This window comes from Mus musculus, chromosome 11, assembly GCF_000001635.26.
Source record: "Mus musculus strain C57BL/6J chromosome 11, GRCm38.p6 C57BL/6J".
NCBI lineage: Eukaryota > Metazoa > Chordata > Mammalia > Rodentia > Muridae > Mus > Mus musculus.
This window is the reverse complement of record NC_000077.6, coordinates 55142509-55157920: the sequence shown is the minus strand read 5'-3', so window position 1 is coordinate 55157920 and position 15412 is coordinate 55142509. Positions and strand designations below refer to the sequence as shown.

At 47.6% G+C, this 15412-nt stretch overlaps 1 protein-coding gene and 1 long non-coding RNA gene across 6 annotated transcripts in view; one reads left to right on the top strand and one right to left on the bottom strand.

Annotated features, from left to right (window-relative positions):
* Positions 1-1182: 1182 nt before the first annotated feature.
* Positions 1183-7817, bottom strand: Gm31688. The gene is made up of 3 exons (XR_388653.3): positions 7761-7817; positions 1727-1879; positions 1183-1376 (listed from the first exon to the last, which is right to left on the bottom strand). It is a non-coding gene; the product is annotated as a predicted gene, 31688 (long non-coding RNA).
* Positions 6199-15412, top strand: part of Slc36a3 (solute carrier family 36 (proton/amino acid symporter), member 3) — a 26908-nt gene continuing 17694 nt past the window's right edge. The window contains exons 1-6 of one of the 5 annotated variants that reach the window (NM_001363468.1): positions 6213-6349; positions 6481-6751; positions 9273-9363; positions 11120-11224; positions 11687-11775; positions 15063-15158. In NM_001363468.1, coding sequence (NP_001350397.1) covers positions 11735-11775; positions 15063-15158 — 137 coding nt within the window. In that variant the 5' untranslated portion in view covers positions 6213-6349; positions 6481-6751; positions 9273-9363; positions 11120-11224; positions 11687-11734. Of the gene's footprint in view, positions 6372-6480; positions 6778-9272; positions 9364-11119; positions 11225-11686; positions 11776-15062; positions 15159-15412 lie in introns of those variants that run through there. The other 4 variants (XM_006532829.4, NM_172258.4, XM_011248898.3 and 1 more) reach the window with 4 other exon arrangements.

Below are 15412 nucleotides of genomic sequence, written 5' to 3'. Positions count from 1 at the left end.
GCCACAGAGGGAGGAACAGAATACACATGTAGTTTCCGTCCCTTTGGTGTGCGGTTTCATAGGTTCTGGTGACTCTCTCTCAGGCACTTGCTGTTACCTATCTCATTGCTGTGAGAGAGGCGACTTGAAGCAGGAAAGCTGTGCCTTGGCTCACAGTTTGAGGCTCCAGTCCATGCTGATGGAGAATGGCACCCAGGCAGCCTGTCACATGACAGACACAGTCAAGAAACAGAATCGCCAACACTCTCAGTTCTCTCTCTTTTCATTTAGCCCAGGACCCCAGCACACTGGAATGGTGCCGCCCACATCATTACCCTAGTCTGGTCACAGGCTTGCCCACACGCTTGCCTCCTGGGCGGCTCTAGATTCTGTTTAGTTGACGGTTAATTGTGCCACTGGGAAAGAGGTCAGCTTAGCAAATGACACCTGCCTGATTGAACCGGCTCCTGTGTGTCCCCACCCTTCCATATTTGTGTGACGTTCAGAATATGTAGAGGGGACATTTGGGATCATCCCAATTCCCGAGGCCTGGTCTGCTTCTTCTGTGTCTTACTTTCCACACATTGAACCTCTGTGAGGTATTTCCACATTCCCACTCAGACGGGGGCAGGGTTGGCTGTCCACATGGAAACCCCAAACCCTTCAGAGTCCCTGCTGGGAGATGAGACTCCAAGCCTGGGCAGTGCTCAGCAGTCTGCCTTTCCAGGGATGGGCCATCTATCATCCCCATCCTTGACTCTGTGACAGACCTAACGGAGCCCCAGAAGAGTGGTCTTCCTCCCCCTGCTCGCACTTGGTCTCCACAGACAAGCCCCTATTGTATAAGATAATTGAGTTAATCTTTTTTTTAAAGATTTGTTTTTATTTGTGGTGTGTGCGCGCCGTGTGTGTTATATGCACGGATCCCTCAAAGGCCACAGAGAGTCTCCTGGAGCTGGAGTTACGGGTGGCTGTGTATGAACTCAGGGCCTCTGTAAGAGCACCAAGCAATCTTAGTCATGGAGCCATCTCTCTAGCCCCTAATCTTATTGCTGAGATCTTCTGAGTACAGAAAATGAGAATCACTGACGTAAGGGGCAGGTGCAAGCTAGGGCTCATTAGCAATTATCTGCATCATCTAAAACTGCCGGTTAGCATAGCTGAGTGATAAGATGTTATTATTGTCTATTTATTGAGACATATACTAGAATGTATACATACCTTTCCCCTGTCTCCATTAAAGAATTCTTCCTCCTCCTCCTCCTCTTCCTCTTCCCCTTCCTCCTCTGAGGCCTAGCTGCCTTGTATAGCTGAGGCTATCCTTGGGTGCCTCCTGCCTCCCAGGCCTGGGATGGCTACCACACCCAGATCATCTCTCTTTGACTTCTTTGGGCTTTCTGTTGAATCAGAGAGTATAGAAAATCACCTTGAAGACACACCCACAGGTGAGCTGTGCTTCCAGAGAGGGTTCTCTGAGAAACAAAGACTTAGATATGGGCAGGATCATCTCATGGGCTGGGTTGTGAACTGAATACAAAGGAAGAGACAAGCTAAGTGTGGCCATTCCTCTCCCTCTCCCTCTCCCTCTCCCCCTCCCTCTCCCCCTCCCCCTCCCCCTCCCTCCCTCCCTCCCTCCCTCTGCTTCCTGACTGTGGGTGAGTCACATTCTGGCACCATGCTGTCCCCACCATGATGGTTTGTGCCCTCGAACTGGGAACCAACTTAAACCCTTCCTTTCTTGAGTTACCTTTATGACTGTAGTGAGAATGGTTCCTGAGGTCCATATATATTGCCATTTTCAGACATATTAGTCTGCTGAACACCAACATAGGGACAAGAGGGTGCAGAACCCAGGCATTTAGCATCACAGCTTCCTGCTGCTCTGCAAGGCCTGAAAGGTCTTTGAGCAAATAAAAGAGGAGGGTCAATGGGCAAGGTAGGAAAAAGGAGTTTCATAAAATTATATTGTTTCATATGTATTTGTTGTGTTTGTGTGTCTATGTACATATACAACTGTGTAATGGTGTCTGTGTTTCTCTGTGTGTGTGTGTGAGAGAGAGAGAGAGACAAAGAGACAGAGACAGAGAGACAGAGACAGAGAGAGATACAGACAGAGACAGAGACAGAAAGACTCCTTCTCTGTGAGTACCAGGGATTGAACCCAGGTCACAGGCTTGATGGCATTTTTTTTTTCCCCACAGACCCATCCATTTCACTAGCTCTAAAAAAAATATTTTTTTCTCTTTTGGAGAAAGAGTCTTGCTTTATAGCACTGGCTAACCTGAAACTTCCTGTGCAGATCAAGCTGGCCTCAAACTCACAAAGATCTGGTTGCCTCTGTCCCCCATTGCCACATCCATCCATCCTAAAAGAAGGTTCTGGACAAGTCCTGGAGACTGCACGGCCTTGCAAATGCACACTGAAAAGTGCTTAGTTACAGTGACCCAAGGTGATGAGGGTAAATGTTCTCCCCTAGACATTATCACCACCATCTTTTCCAAAAGCAGAATTGCCACATGGTATTGGTGGCTGTCTGCGGGGGACACCTGCTGGCTCTCAGAAATCCTGAGAAGAGTGTTGACTCTGGTGTGTGATTGCTACCACCTTCTTCCCCATCTGAGTTTTGCATTTCTGTAACCTGAGCACAGCATTTGAGACCTGTGACCCTGTGTTCATTGTGTCCTCCCACACCCTGCTCAAGCGTGGACTCCTTCCTTCACAGGGGACCACAGGAAAGAGGAACCCTTATTCACCACTGGTGGGAATGTCAACTGCGGCTACCACAGCAGAAGTGGGCGTGTTTTGGTTCCTCAAAACAGAAGCGACAGAACTACCATACGACACTGCCAGACTATTCTTTTTTTTTTTTCAGTATTTTTTTTGTATTAATTCCTTGAGAACTTCACACATGCATTCAATGTATTTTGATCATATTCTCCTCTCCCCTCAAGACTTAGTTAGGGTCTTATTGCTGCAAGAAACCACGGCCAAAAAGCAAGCTGGAGAGGAAAGGGTTTATTTGACTTACAGTTTCACATCATAGTGGTTCGTTAGAGGAAGCCCGAACAGGAACTCAAACAGGATAAGAACATGGAGGCAGGAGCTGATGCAGAGGCCATGGAGGGGTGCTGCTTACTGGCTTGCTACACATGGCTTGCTCAGCCTGCTTTCTTAAAGAATCCAGGACCACCACCAGCCCAGGGATAGCACTACCCAAAATGGGCTGGGCCCTCCCCATCAATTACTAAAAAGCTTTATAAGCTTGCCTACAACCCAATCTGATGGAGACATTTTCTTAACTAAGGGGAACTAAGGTTCCCCTTCTCAGATGACTATAGCTTGTGTCAAGTTAACATTAAAGTATCCACCCTCACACTCCACTTCCTCCCAGTCTCCCTCTCCCTCTCCCTCTCCCTCTTTCCCTCTCCCCCCTTTCTCCCCCTCTCTCTGTCTCTGTGTGTGTCTCTCTCTCTGTCTCTCTCACTATCTTTCTCTCTTCTTCTCCTCCTCCTCCTCCTTCTTCACTACCCACTGAGTCTAATTTGAGCCAACCATACACTCCTGGGTCCGGGTCTGTTCGTTCTGTTAAGGTCACAGCCTTAAAACTGGCTTCTCCTCCCTCAGAAGCCATCAACTGCCAGGGCTACTCAGCTAGGGGTGAGGGTGTGTGTGTGTGTGAGAGAGAGAGAGAGAGAGAGAGAGAGAGAGAGAGAGAGAGAGAGAGACTTCCTTTGTCACTGAGGAGTAAAAGGCTCACAGTTGCCTTTTGTGGCAGAATTAAAGGTTCCATGGGACAAGTGGCTCCTCAAGGTTGTGATAGCACCGGGCAGTGGTGGCACATGCCTTTAATCCCAGCACTTGGGAGGCAGAGGCAGGCGGATTTCTGAGTTCGAGGCCAGCCTGGTCTACAAAGTGAGTTCCAGGACAGCCAGGGCTACACAGAGAAACCCTGTCTCGAAAAACCAAAACCAAACAAACATAAGAATAACAATAATAATATAGCATCCAGAGGGGATGAGGACAGGACTCAGTGGTAAAGTGTCTACTGTGTAATCATGAAGGCTTGAGTTCAGATCCCAGCACCCACATTAATATCCAGGCAGGGTGGCATGCCTATGATCTAGCACTGGGAGGTAGAGACAGGAGGATGCCTGGTCAGGAGCTCATTGGTCAGCCAGCAGAGCTGAACTGATGAACTCTGGGTTGAATTAGAGACAAGAGACCTAGTCTCTAAAAGTAAGATGCAGAGCAACCAAGGAAAATAACCAAGGCTGACCTCTCTTTCTCTCTCTCTCTTTCTCTCTCTCTCTCTCTCTCTCTCTCTCTCTCTCTCTCTCTCTCTCTCTCTCTCTCTCTCTCTGCACCCACGAGTGCGCACACACACTTGTAAAATGTAAGTTTTATTTTCCTGAAGTATTTGTTGTGTCTGAGACTTACTGTCTCCATCTGCTAACCTAGGCTACTCCTGGAAGCTTCTAGCCTCCATATAATCTAGGCCTGGAATGTTTTCAGCCACTGAGGCTTACTGCTGAATAAACTCATCTTTCTTGTTCTTTCTGATCTCTGCCTGGCTGGTTCAACTCAACTGTTCTGACTCAAACTCCTCTACAAGCTCCACGCTAATTGACGTATTCTGGCTTCTCCTAGTTTCTCCTGAATTGTTCTGCCTGGCCTCAATCTAACTCTACCAAACTGTTCTAATCTTCTCTTTCTCATTCTTTGGCTCATTCTGTCTTCACCTGTGTCTACTTTGTTATCTCTCTGTCTCACTATATCTATCTGTCTCATTATAACTGTCCCGGTAAAACTGCCCCCTTCCCTCCCTCTCTTCTCTTTTTCTACCCTGGTCCTTAAATATTTCCCCTTTCCTCTCTGTTCTCATGAAAGTTGGGCGTATCCTATTCTGTTAAATCTTTCTCTGACTCTTCACTTTGTCTGCCACTCAACTAGACATCACTTTCAAACATGGGTGCTTCCTTCTACAAACTAACTTTACCTTCACTGTTTGGGATTAAATGTGTGTACTAAGGGCATGTCTGTATTCCAGCCAGAGGGATTAAAGGTATTTGCTGAGGACTGAGCCACACAACAACTAGAAAGAGTTTTGGTTTTCAGGGTTCACAGTGTGATCAAATACCCTGCAACACACACATACACACACACATACACACACACACACACACACACACACACACACACACACTAGATAAATAAATCAAATAAATGTTGACAAGATGGCTCACAAGGTAAAGGCACTTGCTGTCAAGACTTAACAATCTGAGTTTGAACTGTGGGGTCCACATGCTGAAGGAAGAGAACTGACTCTCACAAGTTGTCCTCTGACCTCAAGCATAGAGCACGGCATGTCCCCCAAATAATAAGTACATCTTTTAACAAACAGAAAAAAATAATTGAATTTAAAAAAAAAATGTTCAGAATTCCCCCAGGCTCCCTCCGTCCTGCTTTAAACTGCTGCTCGCTGTCCCCTGGGCAGGAGCTTTCTGAGTGTCATTGGTTACCTTTTCCTTGTCTAAACAAAAAGCAACTGACAGTAGTCTATGGTGGAAAACCATTATTTTGGCTTATGGTTCCAGAGGAATTTCAGTCTATCCTGGTGGGAATTGTGGCTGTTGAGACAGGGTCTACTATGTGGACCTGGCTAGCCTGGACCTCACAGTGTAGACTAGACTGGTCTCAAACTCACAGAGATCTGCCTGTCTCTGCCTATGGAGAGTTGGGGTGAAAGACGTGGGCTATTATGCCTCAGCCAACTTTTTAATGTTTGTTTATTTGGTTGGTTGCTTGCTTGGTTGCTTGGTTAGTTTAGACAAGAGCTCCCCCTGGCCTGAAGCTTCCCATGCAGACCGGGCTGGCAAGTGAGCCCTAAGACTCCTCTAGTCTTCACTTCCTAGCCCTGGGATCACAAGCCTGCACCACCAACCCAGCTTTTTTACATAGGTCCTGGGGACTGAACTCAGGTTCTCATGCTTGTCTGGCAAGTGCTTTACCAATGAAATCCTCTCTCCAGCCCACAAATGGCTTTTTAAAGGTATATTTCCACTCCCTTCATAACTAAGTGGTGGTCCACACAGTCTTCCTGCGCAGAGGATCTGAGAGGTTGGCATTTGAGCTGGCACAAGCCATTGTTTACCTCCAGCTAGAGATGCTGGTCTGGGTGACATCTGCATCCTGGGTAGCCTCCATTGTGAGGTAGCTGTGGCTTGTTCCTTGCCAGAGGCAACAAACCCTGAGCCTGAGCCCACAGCTAGGCACCAGAACTTCCGGTCTAATGATACCTTCCTCCTCCTTGGTCAGTGTTCCCCGTGGACCACAGCATCAAGGACTGATCTGGGAGAGGCTGAAAGTCTGTGTGAGTCCTGACAGATGTTAAGGTAGTCCTGGAGGGATCTGTGACACTTTCCTGGGTGCCCAAGAGCCTGGTGAGGCACCTATAACCCCAGCATCTCCAGCCACCACTGTCCTCTGATTCACATACTCTAGGGCCAGGCATACCCAGGAGTCAGGAGCCAGAACCTGAGACCTGCTGTATGGCTTCTCCTGATGAAAGCCCACTGAGAGCCTGCGGCAGCTGAGTGCTATACCTCTGCTGCCTGTCCATCATGGGGAATGTGCCGCTGCTTAGAGAAGTTGGCAAGTGTCAGCGGAATATGTTCGGTCGGTCTACAGCCTCCTCAAAAGGCAGCAGCAACAGCAGAAGCAGCAGCAGTACCTCCCCAAAGAAGGGCCCTCGCAGGGAAGCTGATGCGCTAATGTGAGTGGTCCCATCGCCATTCCAGGGTAAATGTATCTGAAGCCCAGCTCCTAAGGCCCTCCTCACGTTCCCTGTTGACACAGCAAAGCTCTGGAACCTAAGAGCGTTGACTGTAGCTCTGAGGAGTTGTCTAGGGAGAAAACTATGTTTTCCAGTTCATGCAAAGAACCCAGCTAGAGCAGGTGTCCCCAGCCTGAGCTACTGAACACAAAGAGCACACCCCTGACACCAGGAGGATGGATGCTCCTCTGTCTGCCCTGTCTCTATCCCAGTCCATCTCCCCATACAGACATAGATCTTCCTGTAAACAAAGGATCACCTGATTACTCTGTGTTCCATTTTCACTGCCCCAAACTCAGACTTATAGATTTTTCCCTAGTCAAAGCTTCATTCTGGAATCCAGACTGGTCTCAAATTTGCAATTCTCCTGCTTCAGCTTTCTGAATGCGAGGATTATGGGAATGCCTCAACCCTGACAAACAATGGTGGTATCTTATATCCAATCCTAACAATGCCATTTACGTAAAACTTACAGCTACTTATTTGGTGTGTCTTTGAAAGTACATGACATGAACTCGAGATATAGCTCAGGGATACAGACCTTGCCCAGGATGCACAAGGACCCGGGGTTCCAGAGAGGGAGGGGCGGTGTGGGGAAGACAGAGAGAAATGGAGAACTGAACAGTACACACACACACACACACACACATGCCAAACAGCAACTTCTGAACCTCTTATAAGTGTTACTGTCTAGTTTCAAGCATAGCTCATATATATAATATGGAGGGACTCCAAAGCCACTAAGAAATACAGAGTATCCATCATTCATGAGGGAACTTATTCAGGACCCTGCAAGTGCTCCAGGCACTTTTGTAAAAACCCTGGGCACTTAGACACAAATAGGAATGGCCACCCAATGGCCACAAATGTGCTTATTTGTCATGGATAGGTCACGGGCACTTCCTTTACAGCAATGTATTGTTTTTTAAAGAAAAATTAGAAAGCTTACTTTTCTAAATGTCTCAGTATATCCTCCAGCCTATGTGTGCTAAGGTCCTGTGACCTAAGGCAACATGCTGTTACCCAAGATGCAATGGTTTCCCATAATGCCTCATTGTTTCCAGAAGGTCAGGTACAAGTGAGGCCAGTGCTATCTGTGAGCACTCTATCTGTCGGATTTACTGTGTGGCTTGTGAAACCTTTTGTCTTCTTCCAGGGAAGCCCTATGGCAGCAGAGGGGGTCTCCACCTGATGCTTGGCATTCTTCAGAGGCCTCCTCTAGGAACCCCATCTTTCCAGCTGGAAGGGGTGCCACTACCCGTTTAATCCAGCCCCTGCTTGCTCCACCAAGGAAGTTTGGTAGTAACCCTTGACTCTGTTCTCATGCTGTTGACTCCCCCATTCTTCCCAGCCTGGCCAGCAGCTGCCCACACAAGTGTGACGAAGACTCGGAACCCTGGCACCTAGCACTCTCTGAGCACACAGTACTCAGTACTCATAGTGCTATGCATAGTAGTAATGGCCTTTAAGCTCTGTGTTTTATCCAGGGCATAGCATGAGTCTGCACTGTGTATCCATTTGTGGAGATCTGTATGTATTCATTCAAATGAATATTGGTTCCATCAATGTATGAAGGAATGAAGAGGATCAGCAAATAATTCATATATTCTACACAATCACTCTATGTTCTCCAGTAAGTTAATGACCTAGTAAGCAGGCATGGCAGTATCCCAGCTTTCAGGGGTGGAAGCAGGAACATCAGGAGTTCAAGGTCATCCTGGGATACATAGCAAATTTGAGACCATCCTGAGTTACATAAGATTGTCTCAAAAGACAAAACAAAGCAAAAATATCTTTAAACTTTTAAGTTAAATTAAATGACCTGCCAATAAATATTCTATGGAATTGGAACAGTGGTTACTAAGTTCTTCACTGTCTTTCTAAACGTTAGAAGTGTAGCAGGCCTCAGCCATTATTATTTGGGAGAATAAATCCCAAGTAGTCTTCCAAATGGTGGCAAATTCTATTTGCTTCATCTTCAGAGCTTCCTGTTTGTAGAGCCTCCTGAGTTGGCCCCAGCCCTGGATCACATGTTCCGGGACAGTACCCTGGAGCTGAGAGTCACACTAGAGTCACACCAGAGTCACAGAGCTGGTTCTCTCTTCCCAACAAGTGTACTCGCATACACACACACACACACACACACACACACACACACACACACACACACACTCACACACACTCACTCACACACACTCACACTCATACACTTACACACACTCACACACACACTCACACACTCACTCACACACACTTACACACATACTCACACACACACTCACACACACTCATTCACACATACATGCTCTCTCACACACACACACAGAAATGCTGGGGAAAGCTGAGAGGCTGCTTTCTGGTTTCCTCTCTTCTTCCTCCTCCCCTCCCCTCCTTTCGCCTGCCCTTGCCTCCCCTCTTCCCTTCCCCCACAGTATCCTCTTCTCTCACTTCCCCTCCACAGGTTTATACAGATCTTTATCCACCTGTTGAAAAGCAACATTGGCACAGGCTTCCTGGGACTGCCCCTGGCTGTGAAAAATGCTGGATTGTTGGTAAGGGGCACCATGGGCTAGAATCCAGGTTCATCCAGGTGTCGAGGAGATAAGTCTATAGACCTCTGTGATGGGTGACTCTCGGGACCGAGCTCTGCAATAGCAAATGTGCCCATCAGTTTCTTAGAACCAACCAGGAAGCATACTGAGCACTTCTGGGGAGGGCAGCCAATGCCCAATATTGGGCTACACTTGCAGAATCCCATTCGCCACCCTCCTCTCTAGTCCCTGGGGTTTCATGTCACCCACCTCCCATTTTACACACACTCACTCACACACTCACAAACACACACTCACACACACATGCTCACTCACACACGCACACTCACACACACTAACCTTGTCCTGTAAACTTGTGAGTGACTCCTGTTTCATGACACCTGACAAGGCACCAAGCAGGGGGGCAAGGTGCTCTCCAGTTCAAGGCCAACCTAGACTGTGAAGTGAGTTTCAAGTAAGCCTGAGCTACATAGCAAGACTGTCTCAAGAAGAAAAGCAAACCCACAAGGGTCGAGGATGTGGCTTAGCCAAAGACTGGTTGCATGAAGCCCTGGGTTCTATTCTATGCACTGAGAAATAACAATAAGGATAACAGCATCAGATGGTGTGTGAGACAGGGGCTAGGCATGGGAAGGAGAATGTCCCCACCAGTGCTCATGGCCCCTACACCCTGCTACCTCCTGGCTTAGGCCTCCTTTCAGAATCTGTACTGTGTTCTACAACCATGAAGGCTGCAGCTTACAGGCACACATCCTGGAGTCCTTAGGGAGCTTGCAAAAGTCTGACACACTTGCTCTGAGTCTGCAATAGTGAACAACATGACTCCCCTTCCTCCCCCACAGTCCTGCTCTGGAAATCTGCACACAGAAAACCCCAGTAGTGCCCATAGGGTTAGGAAGATGCCACGTGTAAGATTTCTTGTCAGTCAGCTCGTCTTCTCCAGGTTTCGTAAGCGGCCCCTTGCTTCCTTCCATCTGACTTCTGATGACGAATAGTTCCAGCCAGAGGGAGGACCTCTCCTTCGGAGTTCTCTAGGTTCTAGATAGATATCTGCAAGAGAGCCTTAAACCTCTGTAGCCTTGGCCACATTGTCTCTGTCAGTGTGCTCTGTAATCCCCTGCTAGCTCTTTAGACTGTCCTCTTTGTCTCGTAGGAGTGTGCCTGGCCCCAAGGATTAAAGGTTGTAAACAAGACAAGAGGTTCTGCCATGTGGAGGCTGCCTCCTAGTGGGACTTACTTAACAACACTCTTGACCATGCATGTGTTTCTTTGTGACAAAATAATGTCACCCAGGACACATCTATAAAGTCACATTGTGCCCTTCCAGTCATATCCAAAGGACCGTGGTTCAAATCAACTTTGCTTCTTCAAAGAGACAAGCAGACTCTCTGGGGCAGTGATGCTCAACTGGGAAGAGTGTTCTAAATCAGCTTCCACCCCTCCCCCATTGTCTGCAATGTCCAGGAACAGTTAAGGTCCCTGCCCACACCCTGCATTCTGCATTGCACAGAGTGGTTCAAACTGGCCTTAACAGACTCACCTGCCAAGTGTCCCTGAGGCCTGCTGGCTAACCATCATCAGAGAAGGCCACTGCATCACAAAAAAATACTTTGGTCTTTAAGGATCTTAGGAGAGTGGGGACTAAGGTGTGTAAAGGAGTTAAATTTACCATGGGGGATTCTGGAAGAATATATTTGGAGGTAGATGAAAAAAAAAGTCTGGGTTATATGGAATGGTGACTCTTTGTTCCTGGAAGAATTCTAGCCAGTGTGGGGCAGCCCCTCAGCAGTGACACTAAATAGGATCCTGAGGCAGAGGACATTGAGCTGACAGTTCATCATGAATAACTTCCAGTTAGTAGGTAAGTTAGCTGGTTGGTTGGATGGTTGGATGGTTGGTTGGTTGGTTGCATGCATGCTTGCTTGCTTGCTTGATATACTCATTGGTTGGTTGGCTGGCTGGTTAGATGATTGGTTGGATGGTTATGTAGTTGGTTAATTATCTGATTGGTTGGATGACTGGCTGGTTGGTTGACTGGTTAGTTGATTGTAGCTCAAACTGGCCTCAAACTCACAATGATCCTCCTGTCTCAGCCTAAGTGCTGGCATTATTGGCATGCCCCTCCATATACAGTTTTCTGTCTGCTTGGGTCAGTGCCAGGATGGGATCCAGGATGGTACCCATGTTTTCCAAGCCCTCACCAATGAGATACACACCCAGCTAGAGATTCTTAATTCTAAGAGCCCTAGTGTCCAGACTGCATGAGCAAGGCTGTGGATGTGGCCAGCTTCCATCTCACTGTTTTCCTGTCCTGTTCCTCCAGGTGGGGCCTGTCAGCCTCTTGGCCATCGGGGCGCTCACAGTGCACTGTATGGATATCCTGCTGAACTGTGCCTGCCATCTCACTCAGAGGTCAGAGCCCACAGCTATCACCCCATGGGCCCCATCCCAGGGCCACTTCTCCGGGCTAGCACCACTACTTCTCTGGGTTTTTTCCAAAGATTGGCAAAGGGATTTTGGAGGAGTCTTGGACAGAAACTGTCTTCTACTTTGAGGCATCACATAGGCTTTTGTGTTTGAACGTTTGGTCCAGCTCTGTGGCACTGTTTGAGAAGGCTATGGAAAGTTAGGGGGTGGAGCTTGTGGGAAGAAGTGGGCCTTATGCCTCCTCTCCACTCTGTTTTCTGGTGGGAGGAGCACCAGGTTCACACTGCTACCACATAAACTCTACCATGGCTTTCTTATCGAAGTAGACTGTATCTCCTCAGACTGAGACAGAATAAACTCTTCCTCCCTGAAGTTGCTTCCTGTCAGATGTTTGGGTGTAACAGAAATCAGGCAGGCCTGTAGACCTGTGGTAGAGGCTTTCCTAGTATGTATGAGCCCCTGAGTTCCGTCCCCATCACCTCCAAAAGAAGCTAAGATGGTGTCTTGGTGTAGATCCAATTTTGCAGCTAGTGAATTAGAAGCCACTCTGGCTCCCACAGCCCACTGCCCCCCCCTCACCTAGAGGCACCAAATATAGCAAAATATGTAAAAGTGCCCTGTGGACTACTGAGTATGTGTAGGATCCTCAGACATCCTCTTGGTTCATTCGGGATTATGGGTTTTTGGGTTTTTTTAATCTGTATATATATGTGTGCACCTTCATGAGTTAATGTGTACCATGGGTGTGCAGGAGCCCCTCGAAGCCCAAAGAAAGCATGAGATCCCCTGATTGTTCTGAGCCACCATGTGGGTTCTAAGTCCTCTATAAAAGCAGTAAGCGCTCTTAACCACTAAGCTATCTCTTCAGCCCACCCCCATTTTTTGAATCAGGGTCTCATGTAGCCCAGGTTTGACTCTAAGTCACTATATAGCTAAAGATGACTTTGAATTCCTGATCTTCCTGACTCCACTTCCCAAGTTCTAGTAACAAAGTCATGTGATTCCATGCCCCTTTAATGCAGTGCTGGGGATCGAACCCAGGACCTGATGTCTGCTAGACAAGCACTCCACCAGATGAGCTACAGTCCCATGCCCTTCTTTTTCTTTTCCTCTCCCTACTGCAATACAGGTACTTTATCAGGGCCACTTGTTCCTCCCCCACAAAAACAACAACAAAAACCTTTTCAAAGCAAGTTAATAAAAATGGAAAAGACAGCAACGATATGAGCAGTTTGTAATTGCTTCAGTCATTAAATGCACATCTAGTGGGCTGGAACGATGGTTCAGCAGTTGGAAGAGCATCCTGCTCTTCAAAAGGATCCAGGTTCAGTTCCAGCACCTGCATAGTTAGCACACAACTGCCTGTAACTCCAATTTCAGGGTATCCAATGCTCTCTTCTGGCTTCCTTTGGCACCTAAACTCACATGCGCATCCTCTCACCCAGACACAGGTATATACATCTGAGATCTTAACATAAAAACTACTGAGAGCCGTCCCCATCACCTCCAAAAGAGGTGTCTCAGTGGTTTCTTTCTCGCTGACAGTGCAGAATAATGAGTTCCTCAGGAGCCAGTCACCCCCATTACATTTAGGTCCAAGTCTGTCCTCGGAAGTGAGCAAAGGCCTTATACAGAAGTCAAGGCAGGGTAACCCAGAGGCTGAGGCAGGAGAATTGCCAGTTCCAGGCCAGCCTGGGCGATATCATGAGCATTCTTGAAGCAAGGATATAAAGTAAAGGTTTGCATGGACTGGGGATATAGCTCCGTAGTAGGGCACTTGCTTGGCATGCAAGTTCAGTCTCCAAGTCTCATTAAAAGCCAAATAAAAAGAAGCCAAATAATGGATGTGCCTGGAGTGTGTGCTGGTCAGAGCACCCTTTCGCCTCGTAAAACCTGTCACGCAGCAGGGTTTTGCTCATTCAGCAGTGATGTAAACAGTTCAACTCTGTTGAGCCATGGGCTTTGCAAGATTTCTGTACTCCTTCCAGGAACGTCCTGGAATAGAAACTGTTTTTATTCCTATTTTACAGATACTTTGCCCTGAGTCACACACATGGGAAATGGCAGAATGGTCTTTGTTGGCCTGCCTGACTTTATTTTTTTTTAATTAGTTCTTTTAAAAGTTCATACAAAGTAATTTGTGTGAAATGTAATATTCTCCTTCCTTCCCCAATTCCTTCCAGATCTACTCTCTTCCCTACCCTCCCAACTCCTTTCCTTCCCTTCCCTTCCCTTCCCTTCCCTTCCCTTCCCTTCCCTTCCCTTCCCTTCCCTTCCCTTCCCCTCCCCTCCCCTCCCCTTCCCCTTCCTTCCTTCCTTCCTTCCTTCCTTCCTTCCTTCCTTCCTTCCTTCCTTCCTTCCATTATCAAGCCACTCGTAACCGCCAGTGACTCTCTGAATGTCCTCTTCCTGAGCCTCAGGTCCTCACACCTCCTGCAAGCACCAACCTGCTTGTTGCATCAGTCTGGCTTTTTCCTCTGACTGAAGTCTCTTTTTGTTTTTCTCTGACATAAACATTTAAGGACAATGGTCTTTTATCCGACTGGGCACTTCTTCCATTTTTGTTTTGGTAACTTCCCAAACTGTCTTTAACTCTTTATGTAGTCCAGAATGGACTGGATCTCTGGATCTCCTGCATCTACCTCCAGAGTCCTGGGGTGACAGGCACACTAAGTCCTAAACCCCTCCTCTCAGTGCCCCCAGCCCTGCAGTTAGCTCTGTGCATGTGGTATCTGGCCAGCAGCTGCTCCTCCCAGTTCCCACCCAGAACCAGGAGGGTCCTACTACAGAGCCACCTGCTCCCCTTAGAAGAGATCGCTTTCACCTTTGCCAGGGCTCCCATCCTGGCTGGCCATGCCCACTCTGCCTCTTCCTCCAGCTCCTCTCCTGCTTTGCTTATTTTACCCAAAGCACAGGTACTGCTTATTCCAAAGGACAAAACCAAGGAAAACATTGTGTTTAAAGCATGCTGCCTGTAAGGAGGTCAGAGCATTTCCAGCTGTACAAGTTGCAGGCCATCCTGGGCTACATGAGACCCTGTGCTCTCCACCCCAAAAAAACCCACCACCAGCCAAAAAAAAAAGCATAAATGCATAAAAATTGTACAAACAAATAAGCAAACTCATGAAAGTTGCATACATGGTGTCCTTATTAGAGAGTGCACAGAACACTCCTCACTAACACACAAACACACAACAGTCCCCAGCTTAGGCGCATACTGTGCCTTCAGCAAGAGTGTTTTAACTTAAGCATCCTTTGTCCTTTCACCCTAGACTGCAGAGGAGTTTTGTGAACTATGAAGAGACCACAATGTACAGCCTGGAAACGTGTCCAAGTCCTTGGCTGAGGACGCACTCAGTGTGGGGCAGGTACTGGTCACATGTGTAATACTCACAGTGATGAAACCCTGAGAGAACCCCCCACCAGCCCTGCCTTTATGTATGTCTGCTCACACAGGGTTTTTCGTTGTCGTTTTATTTTAAAAGATTTTATTTTATATTTAATTATATCTATGGTGTGTCTCTATGTGAGCATGCACATATGACTGCAAGTTCCGCTAGGAGGCCAGAGGAGAGCATCGATCCACTGGAGCTGGAGTTAACAGGTGGCTGTAAGTCCCCTG